At 36.6% G+C, this 18075-nt stretch overlaps 1 protein-coding gene and 1 long non-coding RNA gene across 3 annotated transcripts in view; one reads left to right on the top strand and one right to left on the bottom strand.

Annotated features, from left to right (window-relative positions):
• The first annotated feature begins 286 nt into the window (after positions 1-286).
• On the top strand, positions 287-7842 carry LOC120102833 (uncharacterized). The gene is made up of 5 exons (XR_005504658.2): positions 287-2109; positions 2229-2320; positions 5810-5962; positions 6555-6626; positions 6981-7842. It is a non-coding gene; the product is annotated as an uncharacterized LOC120102833 (long non-coding RNA).
• Triqk (triple QxxK/R motif containing) overlaps positions 4833-18075 on the bottom strand; it is a 72890-nt gene continuing 59647 nt past the window's right edge. For both annotated transcript variants that reach the window (XM_006237906.5, NM_001171802.1), the window contains exons 4-5: positions 11375-11460; positions 4833-5923 (exon numbers count right to left, since the gene is read on the bottom strand). In XM_006237906.5, coding sequence (XP_006237968.1) covers positions 5810-5923; positions 11375-11460 — 200 coding nt within the window. In that variant the 3' untranslated portion in view covers positions 4833-5809. The remainder of the gene's footprint in view (positions 5924-11374; positions 11461-18075) is intronic.

The following is an 18075-nucleotide window of genomic DNA, read 5'->3' as shown; positions in this document are numbered from 1 at the left end:
TTAATATTCTATCTCTTCATCATTATTATATATGTTCATTAAATAAATGTATATGTTTAGATCTTACTACATAAGGCATCTCTTTTCTTGCAGCTTTGTTTTCCCTATGAATACATACTATATTCTACTAAATGTTATACTATGTTAATAGTTTACATATTATTTCTTTATCCTGAAAATATACTAAGAGTTCATATATTAAATTTCTCTGTACTCAAAAGAATATATTAGTACAACTAAATCATCCAGTCAGGAGAACTGGGAATTTCTTTTGTATCAAAGCTTCCTTATGTTCTTGTGTAGAGTTTGTATTTTTTTAACAAAGATTCATCATACTTACTAAATTATGTATATGCACAATAACTTAAGGTGACATTAACAAAATTACATTTGAAGTTATATTTACTAACTTGTGAATTATTTCCATATATATGTAGATTACAGAAACTATCATCATTTATGTTCTAATAGGGTATGTTATATAAATCTCATTCAATATTCAATATGGTATATTAAAAATCTTAAATTAAACATAGTAGTTCATGCTGTAATCCATGTACTCTGGAGGAGAAAGCAGAGAATCAGAAATTAAAGGTCATCCTAAACCTGCCTGTGCTATATGAGCCCATCTCAAACAAACCAATTCACAGAATACATACATACATACTGACTTACATAATATATACACATCGAACCAATTCACAGAATACATACATACATACATACATACATACATACATACTGACTTACATAATATATACACATATACACACATTCATACATACCTATGTACTGGTTCACATGCATACATAAACATATACTTACATCTATATATGTACATAAAATCTTATTGCACTGGCTCTTGCTTTCATAGAATGTCAAATAATGTAGAGGAACATAATTCATTATTTTAATGAAAATACTGTGTCAATCATGATAAAATTTTCATTTCAGTAATAAAATGGCAGTTGCAATAGCCAAAATATATCACATATAAAACCCTGTTATGTACAATAACAAATGCTATAGCAACAGCAACAGTAAATCTCCCTGGGTCACAAATAATTGGGACTACCAGACAGCTAGTTATCCGGCCAACTTAAGAGTCCCATTTTGGTGTTTCAAGAAAAATACCATGGGAAGATGAGTGTTATAGCCTCCTTTATTTTAGTCCTTTCAGCAAAAATGATAGATACCATTTTCTGTCGCTTAACTATAAACCAATTACGGAACTTCCAACTTAAAGTGTGTGCAATGTTATGTAAATATGAGAAAAGGAAGGAGATTTTTTTTTGAGTTTTTGCTATCATCAGGCACATCGCACAGGAAAGGCAGTGAGGGACTTGCCCTCCCACTTCAGCAAGGCAAATGCAGACGCGACTTGTCAGCTGCAGACAGACAGCTGTACACTGAAGAGGTTCACAAAGGAGGACGAAATTAGATCTTGATATCCACTCCTTTTCGCTTTACCAGGAAAGTTGAGCTCCACACAGACCATTTTATTTGATGAAGTTAAAAACATAAGACATACTAAGATGGGTGCCCGCGACAACAGAACTGTACACATGCTATAGCCTTTATACTCACCATGTACTTCATTGGTCCAAATATTTATAGTTCATTGTTGTGACTGCCGAAACTGGCAACCACGAGGATTGTTGTCTCAATTAGGACAGTAAACAGATTGTCTCTTTTTTTAATGAAAAAATCTAAAATGTAATACTTCACAGTTTCACATGTTTATTCATCCAAACGAGCTAAAAAATAATGGTGCGACATCTGTTCGAGAAACACTGGTACCTCAAAATTTGGCTGCCTCCCCACCAATTTGGTTGTTGTTTTAAAAAATGAAAAATAGGAGGGGGCACTGTCATCAAAAATCTTCTGGCGTGTAAAGTAACTTATTTTTCTCGAAATAAGCATCCCCTATCTGTTGCTAAGGATACAAAAAATTGTGTAACAAGGCGTTACTATGCAGAATAGGGCTGCAGTTCAATTGTTTTAAGTGGTTCTCTGATGCACTGGGACTGGTCCACAGTTGTGCACCTCTGCACACGACTCTCCGGTTCTCCTTTGTACTTACCTATGCAATTACAACCAAGGGAAACGGTGAGACTGTCTCTGTAGGGGCTGGATTCCTCTGCTACAATTGTGTTTTGATGGAAGGTTGTAATGATCCTAGAAATGGTGTCAGTGGAACACCATCTAGCTACCATCTTTCTATCCAGGTGACACTGGTGTAGTGCTAAGAAGACAAGGCAGCGCTCTGCTAGGGGAGAAGTAGGAAGTGCCCCTCCCCCTGCCCCCAGAGAAGCCCCAGGTAAGTATAAAGAAGTTTCCCTGTTGCTGGAGAGAGAAGAAAGACTCAGCTTCGGATAGTCTCTGGCTCGGAAGTTTGTTACAGATGCAGTACATTAAAATAGAAACATGTTTAATTTCTAAGCATTTATTTATGAGGCTTATCTAATGTACAATTCACTGTGATGAATTATTATTGACTATATACTTTTAGAGCCTAGAAAACTGAGTGCTTTAGTATTCACGTAAAACATTATAATAAAAATTTAATTTTATTTTCATTTGAAGTGAATACGTATGGTAAGTTGAAGTGAAATGCTAAGAATGTTTTTAAATAAATATGCATTGATCTCCTAAAAGAGACCGCTGTTCCTAATTCATATTGACTTTGTACAGTTCTTTAGATCTGCAAGAAATAATCATATATACATACAGTTTATACATAGATTATCTTGCATTACACCAGAAAAGCAAAAATGCTAATTTCTGGGTTGACTAATACTGTGTTTAGATTTATTATTAAATTTAAACTTTTTTAAGCATTTAATATATGGAAAATCACCGAGTCATCTAAAATGAATTAAACCAAATTCTTGCTTGCACTTAAATTCATGAGCAGAGGACCACAAACCGGAATGGCAGAAATAAAACAATCCATGTTCTCAGGATCTCTCTGTTGACTGGAGTTAGAGTTCACCATTAGTCTATATGACGAATTGAAAGAGAAACTCTTGATATACGTCGTACTTGGAAAACAACTATATATTTGCACTGAAGTGGGATTTTCTTTGCTTAGAAAGACTATTAGACGATGTTATACTTTTACAATATTTTCCCCAAATGAATTTAAATGGCTTTATCTAAACCTGCATGTGAGATCATTCCCTCTGTATGCTATTCACAGCTCTCTACTGCTATGTGATCTTAGTTGGACATGTATGCCACAGTGCACATAGGCAGATCCCAATATTTCTTAAAGACCATTATAATGTCTCCCTATTTTTGTCTCGATCATTCTTGGAAGTGTACATCATTATAAGAGGAGTAGCCACGTCTAAACATTATACTTGACGCCAATCCCGCATTTATGACAAATGCTACTCACTAATCAAAAAAAATGTTGTCCCCTGAAACAGCATGGAGTTAACATCTTCCTGTCTGGAAATATTCAAACTAGACTTTCAGTCTGGTATTTCTGTTTGGGAGATTGGCTGCTTCCTGGGAATGTGAGTTCATGAAATTTGCAATTGCACTGCAGTTGCAATGTAAAAATATCATTGTCTCTCTTTCCCTGCTATTTGCTGAAATCAAAGATTTGAGCCTGGGATTTGTTCTCTGGGAATGTCATAAATCAACCAGCTACACAAACAGACCCAGAACACTGATAAATTCAGGTAGTGAAACCTGCTTATTATTACAGCGGATTTCAATTGATATTTACTATTATAGAAACAATACTTTCTCCCCAGAGCACATGTCATGAGTGAAACAGGAAAGGGGGGGCTTTTCTCAGAACAGCCACTTGTCAAACGTTTCCAGGAGACGCACTGAGAACTGCAGAACTATCTGACCTGGATAGGTATCTGATAAGCAGTTATTACATGTCCTTTCACTTCAGTTACCACGGAGAACCAGAAATAAGCTTCATTGGATGTGACTGTTTTTACCACCATATGGGAGGGAAATAACTAAATGAAAATTGCTCACGTAAATGTGATGAGACTGGAAGAAAGCAGCCTTTCTTGACATGTGGCGTGTCACTCAGGAAAGGAAAAGGCCCATCAAATCCAAAATGCCAGCTTGGATATTCCCTTGCCTCCTGCTTCGCGAGCAGACATACCACATGGCATAAAATGCTGCAACCTTTCCTAAAAATGCCACTTGGATGAGTCCTCTGTGGTGAGTGTGCAAGAGCTCTTGTTCCCTCTCTTGAGCCTGTGAGTTCAAAAGGAAGAATCCAGCAAATAACTCTGGCCACATTTTGCCCTCAGATGTTTGGCATAAATAATATGTGAGGATATTGGAACCTTTGGCTGTTTCACACTGATGAAATAAATTATGCTACTTAAAAATTTCTACAGAACAAATGCTATACTGACATACTGTTTTTCTTTCTTTCTTTTTTTTTTTCAAAAGTACCAAATAATATCTGTTCCTTTAGAAACCAGGCTGAAAAGCCTGATTTACTCCTTGAGTATTTATTAGAGCATCCGTCTCCTGGCAAGTGCAGAAAGGACCTTAGAATCATTTTTAGTTTTTTCATAAAGTGAATGTACAGTCTTAAAGTCCATACCTATTTCAAAATAGTTGTTTTCTATGCATCTTTATATCAGATAGGAGCTAACAAGAATGTATTATATACTTAAGTACATATAGGAATATATATGTATATATATATGTAGTTCTAGGCTTTGTGTGCATGTGTACTTTACAGTTTTGTTAAAATTCTGGTTACCAATAAAAATATTGAATAGTCATTACACTAAACCACAAAATACATAGAAAACATTTACAAAAAGAACTACACATAAAGGTAAAATGTGACATATTTTTCTATTGTTTATTTTACTCTACAGAGTCTTAATTAATTCACAAGAGACAAAATGCGATAAAAAACTTTGTAATGCTCAAATTTAAGAGACGAGCCAATAAAATAATTCGATGTACGTACGCCCCTGCTAACTCTGCAGCGTAGAAAACCCTGCACGATTAAATGGCAGATTGTTACACAGCTCCCTAAATGAGGGGCAAACTGATACTGCAGGCAGCCAGAACAACATAATTAATATAGAATCCCAACTTTATATTAATGGTGTAATAAGTTAATTAAAATCAAGATCAGCTGAACTTTCTATTTACACCAGTTCAGGCAGCCCAGGAGACGAGGAACTCCACTTTAGGGACATATGTGACTCTTTGAGCTTCTGTCATCCAGGTGCCATTTCTGACGCAGCACATGTGCACGAACAGTTGGCAGGAAGGAAAAGATTACTGTAGATATATGTGCAGATAGTCTCCCTAATGACATAAAATATGTCTGCAAAGAAAGCATGCTTCTTTGTAAATTAGAAATTTCCTATCACTTTCTGTTCCTTCTTGGATTCTGAATATAATTTTGAGTATGCTTCTTCAAATGGCAATATATAATTTTCTCACAATATACATAGGATATAATAGGTTTAGTGACTTGTAACCGATGGAGTTGTACATGTAAATTGGAAAGAAATCTGAAAAAAAAATGTTTCCATCTTGTTAAACGGTACCCTGAAGAGGATATCTGCCAGGGCAGAGAGATTTATAAAGTATCAAATAGATACATGATCCTGGATTGCTGGGTAAAGTCTTTTTTCTGATACCCTATGCCATTAAGCACAAAGATAATTCTGCAAACTGACTGACAGTACCAAGAAGCAAATTTTCGAACTGTTCTAGTGTTGGAAATTGCAACGTATTTGTCCCCAGAGATGCTCATATCAGACTTAGTTCTTTTCCTTTTCTGATTCCTGCTCAGCTAGTCTTCATCTGGGTCCAGATCAGCGTCGATATTCGTGGACAGTCGGAGGTAAAAGAAAGCATAGAAAGCCAGTAAGAGGGCCAGTATAGCTGCAAGCATGAGGCCAACCTCCTGGGGAAGAGAAAACGGGAAACCTGAGCAGATGAAGAGGTCAGCTTCAGCACATACAATAGCCTGTGCTATTGGTGTAGGATAATAATAACAGCTCTATATTATCAATTATTAATCTATTCTCCATAAACAGCAAGTAAATAGTGTGTATGGTGTTTCTATTATGATTTTTCTAGGGGTAAAATTTAAATTTATTGTTTTAATATATTTTCTTAACCTTGACATTCAAAATTTTAAGTGCATTCAGTGAAGTTTATGATTTTATATTCCGGTTGTTCTCTGAGTACACATTACTGGTTTTTAACTATTATGTTATTCATTAGTGATGTAATTTAACAGAAGATATTTTACAAATTATCACTGTTTTCTATTGCAAAGAAACACCCATGATAATTGATTTCAGGAGATAGATGCTATACAAACATAGCCATTCACATTTATTCTTGGTATTATTATGGAATTATAGATTCTCTTTCCCCCCTCCTCCCCTTTGCTTACATCCTTCCCTGCTCAGTTCCACATCCTCCACTCCTCTGCACTGTTATTAAGCTTTGCTTCTTTTCCCTCTTCTCTGTTTCCTCCTCTCCACATCTCTCATTTTTGTTTGTTTGTTTGTTTTTATCTTTTTAAGACAAACTGACCTCTACCTTGGTAAATGGCTGACCCTGGCCTCCAGCTCCTGTTCGTCCTTCTTCAGACTAAGGTTGGAGTTCTGGGATTGTAGGGTTATGCCAACATGCTTAGCCACATATTCCACTTTTTAGAGCCCTAAAAATCTGTAAATTGTAGAGTGGGGAACAAGAGTGAACCCTGAGCTCATAAGACATAAACTAGTGTGGTTCACTTTTGCTCGGAAGACAGGGATTATATGCTACCGTGGTATTTTTATGTTAATTTTATCAATCATTGGTATTAAATAGTGGATAAAATTTAACATACAATAAAGCCACATTCCCTTCAAAATGTGTGTGTGTGTGTGTGTGTGTGTGTGTGTGTGTGTGTATGTATGTTCTGAAAAGTACTTTACTCAATATTAACATGTTATTTTACTGCACAGGAAGAAAGAACAGAGTCAGTCCATGACCCAGAAGGCTCTAGAATACCAACTGGTTTCCACCTTTGCATCACACTGCTTACCTTGCTTTGTTTCATGGGGAAGCAATTCATTTGCATTTGTATGAATATATTTTACATTTCATATGAATGTAAAATAAATAATTCAACATGTGCCACCTAATAAACTTTAAAAAACATTAAAATGGATCTGATGTATACCCAAATTTCAGATGAATGTTGAAAATATGAATAGACGTTATGTACAGATTTTCCGATGCTTGATTACATTTATTTAAATATCCAAAGTATGAAAATAAATATTAATAAAAAACCCATGTCAACAAATTTTGTGTTACTTGATTTTTAAAATATCATACATCCATGTACTGTCAAACGAAAGTGAAATTTTCTTTGTTACAGCTGGACCACTTTGACATCTCTAAAGGGCAAGGAGGCATCAGACAGGTTTCATTTACTGTCTCCTATCCACAGCTGTGCCCCCAGGCCCATCTGGGTAAACGGCCACTAATTTTAAGAGGATGTAATAAACAAGTGACACAGCCACCAACCCCATCTGCTCTGTAAAGTGGACAACAGGATTGATCAACAGCAGCCGTCGCTTACATAAGCTCAACCAAAGAATGACTTTTTATTCTCGAATCAAGACCCTGTTTCTCATCTTACTGGTAATCATTCTTAATGACTGCTTTCCCATCCACTGTTCTTAAGGTAACCTGCCATTCCCTCATAAATGAGTTCAGGATATTCACAGGTAGTAAGAAGAGGGTTGGCCATAGAAAGCAAAGATTATGTATATAGAAAGGCCCCTGTCCTTCAATGCAAATGCAGATGAATTAAAAATCACGGTGGACAATGTCTCTAACAGTTTACTTCAAAATGCATTTTCACAGAGGCAAGCACTGTGGAGGGTGACTGTTTTGAAGTTTTATGCCATGATCAAATCTTGAAATAAAGCTTTTAGATTGGCGGAGGCTGTGACCATAACCTTAGACACCTGTAGGCATGTGACTCCCTTTCCAAGTCTTGGCTGCTATTCAGATTTGAACCCGAAATAACAAAAAGAACAAACAACATTTCAAGCTGTTCATCCCAAAGGGATGCTGGCAGGATCTGCTTGACACTGAATATTTTATTTATGTGGAGAAGCTAAGTTTTCTATCCTTACTCCTTTGTGATGACTATGTTTTTCTAATAGACTTTTAAAATTAGCAAACAAAGATTTGTTTCCTTTTTCTTGTTGGGAACACAGGTATCTGCATTGTGTAAGAATTTTAGTGACATGTACACATGTGTGTCTGCGTCCATGCGCGTCCCATGCTTTTGCTTTGCCTCTTTTTCTTCTCCTTAATGGTTTGTTCCTATTACAGCTTGTTTAGTTTTGTTTTATAGTATTATTACTATTATTATAATTATTTAAGCGCCTGTATGGCTACTAGGGAGAGACAAAAAGGGTGTGGATTTGGATGGGAGGGCGGTGTGGAGGATCTCAGAATATTTGGGGGAGGGGAAACAATAATCAGAATATACCATATAAAAATTTACTTTTAATAAAAGAAGTAAAAATTAATTTTAATGGTGGAAAATTAATCTTCTATTTGAAAAACAACCTACTATGAACGTTGTTTGTAGAAATACTTTTCAGTGCCACACGCAGCCGTTTTATGTCTTAAATTATGATACTGATTCATACTTATGAAGCAAAAAAAATAAGAGTGATTTCTAAATTAGAAGTGAATTCTACTCAATGTGATATATTCCTGTATTAAGCTGAACTAGTTTCCTTCCAGAACATTTTCTATTACTCTGCTGGGCATGTACAGCTAAGCAGCAGAAGCCTTACTTGGTCAATGCCCTACTTCCCATCTCTTTCCATCTCAGGGGCCAGGGTACTTTGGTTTAACATGGTGACTCAATCTGGAGGGGATTTCCTGCATACTCTTTTCAAGAACACCATGCCTTGCTCACCACCTTCCATAGATTCTACAATATTGTAATAGCTCAGAGTGATTTCTCAGACACACTGGATCAAGTGATACCTATATGACTTTGATAGTAAGCATATTAAAACTGGGACAGTTTCAAGACTTTAAGTCATGAATATCCACAGTACTAACTCCATAGCAAATGCAAGAGCACTTTGCATTATATCGCAATGGCTCCATTACGCAAGGTCAGCTGAAGTCAGGAAGGCTCTGACAAACACTCATGGGAAGTCTTCTTTATCCAAACCAGACACAGCTAAGTTTGAGTTTTCCCTGTCACTTAACAGTCACAGAAGCCTTCAGCCTGGCCAGAACAAGGCTCTGTACTGCTTGCCCTGTACAGTCAGCTCTGTGGACAGCTCTGAGGTAAATGATAGCCTCCAGCCCCAAATACAGCTTCTCAGGCTTAGATCACCCCCAGCCATAGGGAGAGCCAGAGGGATGAGATCTCAGGGCCTTCATTGTATACTTAGATTTGTAGCCATTGACATTTTTTCTATTCTGTGGAATTGTTCATAGTTTCTAGGGACATAACTCACTCAAAAGTAGGCAAGTAGTAACATAACATTATGGACATCGTGTATTACCTGGATCAGAGTTAAACATGTTTGATGTTCATTAGTCCTCAGTTACTTCTCTGACATTATCAATATAGATAAAATCACTCACCAGGGAAATTAAAACACATTAAAAGACAATTGCTGAAGGAAACTCTGTTATTTAAAATCCTATGCCAAAATGACAAGGTACTCAAAGTTTGATGGGGCAAACTAATCACTATGCTAGATTCAAAGTGCAAGACACCGTCATGGTTCTGATTCTTAAAAGTTTCATACCACAGTAATGGCTGCAAGGAAAATAATAGTTTTTTATTCTCTAGACTTAGCAATCAGAATGATATGTTAGATTGTTAAAATATATCTATATTACATACTTTTAATACATACTTTATATTGTGAGGCAAAGCTAAGAAAAATTCATTCATCATAGATTTTGAAGCAGATAGTAGCTAATAGTAGTGTGCACTGGACTTTAACTTATAATCAGAGCACAGTGATTTCTTCTAAGCATTCCAAAACAAAAGTATAAAAGCAAACTAAATGAGGGGTGTGTATAAAAATGTGGTATAAAATATATAAATGGCTATATTGTTCTTCAAATTTTAATATTTAACTATTCATTAAACTATGTTAGGAATATATTTTGTTATATTAGTATTTCCTTTTAAAATGCCTAGCATATTATGAAACAAAAAAGATTATTAACTGTTTCCTTGGGGGACAATGTGAAAATTGTTCCTACTACAAGATTCAAATCACCATGAGACCAAACAGAAAATAAATGCTTAGCGTTGCTTTTGAAAAATTCATACCATAGTGTCTTTTATAAATGAATGCAACTTCATGTGTATTTGAAAAAAATATAAAGTAAGTTTTTCTTTTAAATGAAACATTATTTTATCATTAAAACCTACATCATAGTGCCAACTGAGGAAACTGTGCTGTGCAAACAGCACAGTACTCAGTAAACCTGGGTCAACATCAGCAATCAGAAGCAAAAGGAAGGCAGTGTTTCATGATCATAATAGCAAGCTCTGGAAGATAACCAAATATATCATCTGGCAGCTGAACAGCTTTACAGCTTGCTGGTAATACCTTGGCATTTGTTATAAGCTATAACTTAGAAAAATTGATTTTTTATCTGCCAGATGAAAACCCAAATCTTCTTTTAACAGTTTAATATTTAAATAAAATATTTGAATTGGTCATTTTTACTTTACACATTTGGTAGTATTATTTCCAAGTGTCCTCTCCTACCCAGCTACTTCATTCTAAGTCCTGGGTGAACATTTGATGAGAATAATAGTGAAGATGATGACGTTGGCTTTGCTAGCACAGTAAACCAGTATCTGCTGACATCATCCTCAGTTGCAATTATCCCACCTAAGCAGATAAACACTGGTTTACCAAAAGGACAACTTTGAGAATGTCATTAGAATTTCATTATACAGAGTACTGGAGACAATAAAACAACAGAGATATTACAACAGTAGCGTAAACAATTTTGTAGGGGAAATTTACTCAAAGTCCCAAAATCTGATGAAGACACATGACTGAAATGTTTGAACAATAGTAATAGCAGCTAGAATAATAAATTTAGCAATAACTTACTTTCTATTTACTGTTTATGTTATACACTTTAATTATTCCTTTTAAGAGTCCTCAAAAGATGGTAAAGAAATAAGTAAATTTACAAAACCCCTCACGTTTGATATTTTATTGAGATTTCTCCTAGCTTAGGATGTTCAGAATTCAACACTAATACAATTCAGTTGTGTCAAAGGAACTGGCATGCACACATCAAATCATAACTTTATCACACAGAAGCATACCTTTATGCCGATCGCTGTTTTCTTCGCTTCTGCTTTTAGTTTGGTTGCTCGTAGAATAGGTTTGGTTTTTTTATAATCTTGTTTACCTAGAAAGAAGTAGTTTCAGACAATGAATTATGTTTATGTACAATGAAAACTTCACAGTCACCTATGAAATTTCTAAGAATGTTGACATAAAGAAAAGCATAGACAGAGAACGACATGCGCATTCACAGTTGAGATTAGCATAAACATAGCTAAAATCAGTATGTCCTTTTACTCTTTTAGGAAGAAGTCTCTGACAGACATCTTGATTCAAAGTGCAAAACATGTCAAAGCAAAATTACAACTTTAAATTTTTAGACAGTAAGATATTCAGAGTAAGTGCATCTTTTGGAAATAAAGGCACTGATAAATAATAAACACATAATTATATTATCACATTATTTTGTAAAGTTAACATTGTTTTAGCAATTATAAAATAACTCCTGATAAATTTATTATATTGTAGATAAACTAAATATTCAAATGATTAATTTAAGAAATATTCGGAGCTCCTGCTCCCAAACCCCGTGGGAGAGAGCGCGGACCACCCAGATGTGTGGGCAATCCTGAGACACCAGGGCAGGAGAGATCACCACTTCTGCCCACCTTTGCCCACCTCCTTGGCCCAAGAGGAAACTGTATAGTGCCTGTGGGCAGAGGAAGATTGCGGCAGTCAAGCTGCAGGAGCCCTGTAGTCCAGATAGCGCCCAGATCTGAAAGGATCTGGTCAAACAGCTCCCTATATCCAAATCCCGTGAGAGGGATAGCTAGACCTTCAGAGGGGTACATACACCTGGGAAACCAGAGGAGACTACTCTCTGACCACATTTCTGACTCTACAGGAAAACACCTAGCCCATTTTGGTACCCCTACCCACAGGGAACTAGGAGAAGTAGGGGCAGGCCCTTTTGGTTCCTGCCCACAGGGACAGCTGAAAGCCAGTGGACAGGAACAACTGACTACATGTCTGAGAACAGAAAACTCTGTTCCCATAACTGGCTGAAAGAAAACATGAAAAAAGGTCTATAACATTCCTGAAACACAGGCCTATAGAACGGTAAAGACACTCTCAGAAATAGTAGAACAAAAACACCAGAGACAACCTGATGGTGAGAAGCAAGCATAGGAACCCAAGCAACAGAAAGCAAGAGTACATGGCATCAGGGGTTGGGGATTTAGCTCAGTGGTAGAGCACTTGCCTAGCAAGTGCAAGGCCTTGGGTTCAGTACCCAGCTCCGAAAAAAAGAAAAAAAAAAAGAGTACATGGCATCATCAGAGCTCAATTCTCCCACTAAAGGAAACACTGAATATCCAAACACACCAGAAAAGCAAGATCTAGATTTAAAATCACGTATGATCATGACGATGGAGGACTTCAAGAAAGACATAAAGAACTCCCTTAGAGAAACTCAGGAAAACACAAGTAAATAAGTATAAGACCTTAGAGAGGAAACACAAAAATCACTGAAAGAACTACAGGAAAACACAATCAAACAGGTGAAGGAATTGAAAATGGAAATAGAAACAATAAAGAAAGCACAAAGGGAGAAAACCCTGAATATAGAAAACCAAAGGAAGAGACAAGGAGTTGTAGATACAAGCATCACCAACAGAATAAAAGAGGTAGAAGAGAGAATCTCAGGAGTAGAAGATTCCAAAGAAATCATCGACATTCCAAAGAAATTATCGTCAAAGATAATGTTAAACAGAAAAAGCTACTGGCACAAAACTTACAGAAAATCCAGGACACAATGAGAAGATCAAACCTAAGAATAATAGGTATAGAAGAGAGTGAAGACTCCCAATTCAAAGGACCAGTAAATATCTTCAACAAAATCATAGAAGAAAACTTCCCTAACCTAAAGAAAGAGATGCCCATAAACATACAAGAAGCCTACAGAATTCCAAATAGATTGGACCAGAAAAGAAATTCCTCCCATCACATAATAGTCAAAACACCAAATGCACAAAACAAAGGAAGAATATTAAAAGCAGTAAGGGTAAAAGGTCAAGTAACATATAAAGGCAGACCTATCAGAATTACACCAGACTTTTCACCAGAGACTAAGAAAGCCAGAAGATCCTAGACAGATGTCATACAGACCTTAAGAGAATGCAAATGCCAGCCCAGGGTACTATATCCAGCAAAGCTCAATTAACATAGATGGAGAAACCAAGATATTCCATGAAAAAAACAAATTTACACAATATCTTTCTACAAATCCAGCCCAACTAAAGATAATAAATGGTAAAGCCCAACACAAGGAGGCAAGCTACACCCTAAAAAAAGCAAGGAACTAATTGTTTTGCAACAAAACAAAGAGAATGAAAGCACACAAACATAACCTCACATCCAAATATGAATATAACAGGAAGCAATAATCACTATTCCTTAATATCTCTCAACATCAATGGTCTCAACTCCCCAATAAAAAGACATAGATTAACAAACTGGATACGCAATGAGGACCCAGCATTCTGCTGCCTACAGGAAACACACTTCAGAGACAAAGACAGTCACTACCTCAGAGTAAAAGGCTGGAAAACAACTTTCCAAGCAAATGGTCTGAAGAAACAATCTGGAGTACACATTCTAATATTGAATAAAATCGATTTTCTACCAAAAGTCATCAAAAAAGATAAGGAAGGACACTTCATATTCATCAAAGGAAAAACCCACCAAGATGAACTCTAAGTCCAAATCTATGCTCCAAATACACAGGCACCTACATACATAAAAGAAACCTTACTAAAGCTCAAAGCACACATTGCACCTCATACAATAATAGTAGGAGACTTCAACACACCACTCTCATCAATGGACAGATCATGGAAACAGAAATTAAACAGAGACATAGACAGACTAAGAGAAGTCATGAACCAAATGGACTTAACAGATATTTATAGAACATTCTATCGTAAAACAAAAGGATATACCATCTTCTCACCACTTCATGCTACTTTCTCCAAAAATTGACCATATAATCGGTCATAAAACAGGCCTCAAGACATACAGAAAGATAGAAATAATCCCTTGTGATCTATCAGACCATCACAGGATAAAGCTGGTCTTCAATAACAATAAGGAAAGAATCCCCACATATACATGGAAGTTGAATAATGCTCTACTCAATGATAACCTGGTCAAGGAAGAAATAAAGAAAGAAATTAAAGACTTCTTAGAATTTAATGAAAATGAAGGTACAACATACCCAAACTTATGGGACACAATGAAAGCTGTGCTAAGAGGAAAACTCATAGCGCTGAGTGCCTGCAGAAAGAAACAGGAGAGAGCATATATCAGCAGCTTGACAGCAAACCTAAAAGCTCTAGAACAAAAAGAAGCAAATACACCCAGGAGGAGTACAAGGCAGGAAATAATCAAACTCAGAGCTGAAATCAACCAAGTAGAAACAAAAAGGACCAACAGAATCGACAGAACCAAAAGCTGGTTATTTCAGAAAATCAACAAGGTAGATAAACCCTTAGCCAGACTAACCAGAGGACACAGAGAGTATGTCCAAATTAACAAAATCAGAAATGAAAATGGAGACATAACAACAGAATCAGAGGAAATTCAAAAAATCATCAGATCCTACTACCAAAGCCTATATTCAACAAAACTGAAAAACCTAGAGGAAATGGACAATTTCCTAGACAGATACCAGGTACCGAAGTTAAACCAGGAACAGATAAACCATTTAAACAACGCCATAACTCCTAAAGAAATAGAAGCAGTCATTAAAAGTCTCCCAACCAAAAAGAGCCCAGGTCCAGATGGGTTCAGTGCAGAATTCTATCAGACCTTCATAGAAGACCTCATACCAATATTATCCAAACTATTCCACAAAATTGAAACAGATGGATCACTACCGAATTCCTTCTATGAAGCCACAATTACTCTTATACCAAAACCACACAAAGACCCAACAAAGAAAGAGAACTTCAGACCAATTTCCCTTATGAATATCAACGCAAAATATTCAATAAAATTCTTACAAACCCAATACAAGAACATATCAAAACAATCATCCATCATGATCAGGTAGGTTTCATATCAGGCATGCAGGGATGGTTTAATATATGGAAAACCATCAATGTGATCCACTATATAAACATACTGAAAGAACAAAACCACATGATCATTTCATTAAATGCCGTGAAAGCATTTGACAAAATTCATCACCCCTTCATAATAAAAGTCCTGGAAAGAACAGGATTTCAAGACCCATACCTAACATAGTAAAAGCTATATACAGCAAACCAGTAGCTAATATTAAACTAAACGGAGAGAAACTTGAAGCAATCCCACTAAAATCAGGTACTAGACAAGGCTGCCCACTCTCTCCCTACTTATTCAATATAGTTCTTGAAGTTCTAGCCAGAGCAATCAGACAACAAAAGGAGATCAAGGGGATACAGATCGGAAAAGAAGAGGTCAAAATATCACTATTTGCAGATGACATGATAGTATATTTAAGTGATCCCAAAAGTTCCACCAGAGAACTACTAAAGCTGATAAACAACTTCAGCAAAGTGGCTGGGTATAAAATTAACTCAAATAGATCAGTAGCCTTCATCTACACAAAAGAGAAAGGAGCCGAGAAAGTAATTAGGGAAATGACACCCTACATAATAGTCCCAAATAATATAAAATACCCCTGTGTGACTTTAACCAAGCAAGTGAAAGATCTGTATGATAAGAACTTCAAACCTCTGAAGAAACAAATTGAAGAAGATCTCAGAAGATGGAAAGATCTCCCACGGTCATGGATTGGCAGGATAATATAGTAAAAGATGGCCATTTTACCAAAACAATCTGCAGACTCAATGCATTCCCTATCAAACATCCAATCCAATTCTTCAGAGAGTTAGACAGAACAATTTTCAAATTCCAGATTTTCAAATTCATCTGGAATAATAAAAACCCAGGAAAGCTAAAACTATCCTCAACAATAAAAGGACTTCAGGGGGAATCACTATCCCTGAACTCAAGCAGTATTACAGAGCAATAGTGATAAAAACTGCATGGTATTGGTACAGAGACAGACAGATAGAGCAATGGAACAGAATTGAAGACCCAGAAATGAACCCGCACTCCTACGGTCACTTGATTTTTGACAAAGGAGCCAAAACCATCCAATGGGAAAAAGACAGCATTTTCAGCAAATGGTGCTGGTTCACCTGGAGGTCACCATGTAGAAGAATGCAGATCGATCCATGCTTATCACCCTGTACAAAGCTTAAGTCCAAAAGGATCATGGAACTCCACATCAAACCAGATACACTCAAACTAATAGAAGAAAAAGTGGGGAAGAATCTCAAACACATGGGCACTGGAGAAAATTTCCCAAACAAAATACCAAAGATTTATGCTCTAAGATCAGGAATCGACAAATGGGATCTCATAAAACTGCAAAGCTTCTGTAAGGCAAAGGACACTGTTGTCAGGACAAAATGTCAACCAACAGATTGGGAAAAGATCTTTACCAATCCAAATCTGATAGAGGCCTTATATCCAAAATATACAAAGAAGTCACAAAGTTAGACTTCAGGGAGACAAATAATCCTATTAAAAATGGGGTTCAAAGCTAAACAAAGAATTCACAGATGAGGAATATTGAATGCTGAGAAGCACCTATAGAGATGTTCAAGATCTTTAGTCATAAGGGAAATGTAAATCAAAACAACCCTGAGATTTTACCTCACACCTGTCAGATTGGCTATGATCAAAAACTCTGGTGACAGAAAATGCTGGCGAGGATGTGGAAAAAGAGGAACACTCCTCCATTGTTGGTGGCATTGCAGACTGGTACAATCATTCTGGAAATCAGTCTGGAGGTTCCTCAGAAAATTGGACATTGAACTACCTGAGGACCCAGCTATACCTCTCTTGGGCATATACCCAAAAGATACCCCAACATATAACAAAGACACGTGCTCCACTATGTTCATAGTAGCCTTCTTTATAAGAGCCAGAAGCTGGAAAGAACCCAGATGCCCTTCAACAGAGGAATGGATACAGAAAATGTGGTACATCTATACAATGGAATACTACTCAGCTATCAAAAACAATCAGTTTATAAAATTCATAGGCAAATGGAGGGAACTGGAAAATATCATCCTGAGTAAGGTAATCCAATCACAGAAAAACACACATAGTATGCACTCATTGATAAATGGATATTAGCCCAAATGCTCGAAATTACCCAAGATGCACCAAACACATGAAACTCAAGAAGGCTGACCAAAATGAGGATATTTCATTCCTTCTTTAAAAGGGGAACAAGAATACCCTTAGGAGGGGATAGGGAGGCAAAGTTTAGTACAGAAACTGAAGGAATGCCCATTCACATCCTGTCCCACATGTGGTCCATACCTATACAGCCACCAAACTAGATAAGATGCATGAAGCTAAGAAATGCAGGCTGACAGGAACTGGATGTAGATCTCTCCTGAGAGACACAGCTGGAATAAGGTAAATACACTGGTGAATGCCAGCAGCAAGCCACTGAACTGAGAACAGGACCCCCGTTGAAGGAATCAGAGAAAGGACTGAAAGAGCTGAAGGAGCTTGAGACCCCATAAGAACAACAATGCCAACCAACCAGAGCTTCCAGGGACTAAGCCACTAACAAAACTCTATAGATGGACTGACCCTGGGCTCCAAATTCATA

This window comes from Rattus norvegicus, chromosome 5, assembly GCF_036323735.1.
Source record: "Rattus norvegicus strain BN/NHsdMcwi chromosome 5, GRCr8, whole genome shotgun sequence".
Lineage (NCBI taxonomy): Eukaryota > Metazoa > Chordata > Mammalia > Rodentia > Muridae > Rattus > Rattus norvegicus.
Note: the sequence above shows the minus strand (reverse complement) of the source record. Positions and strands in the feature narration are given on the sequence as shown.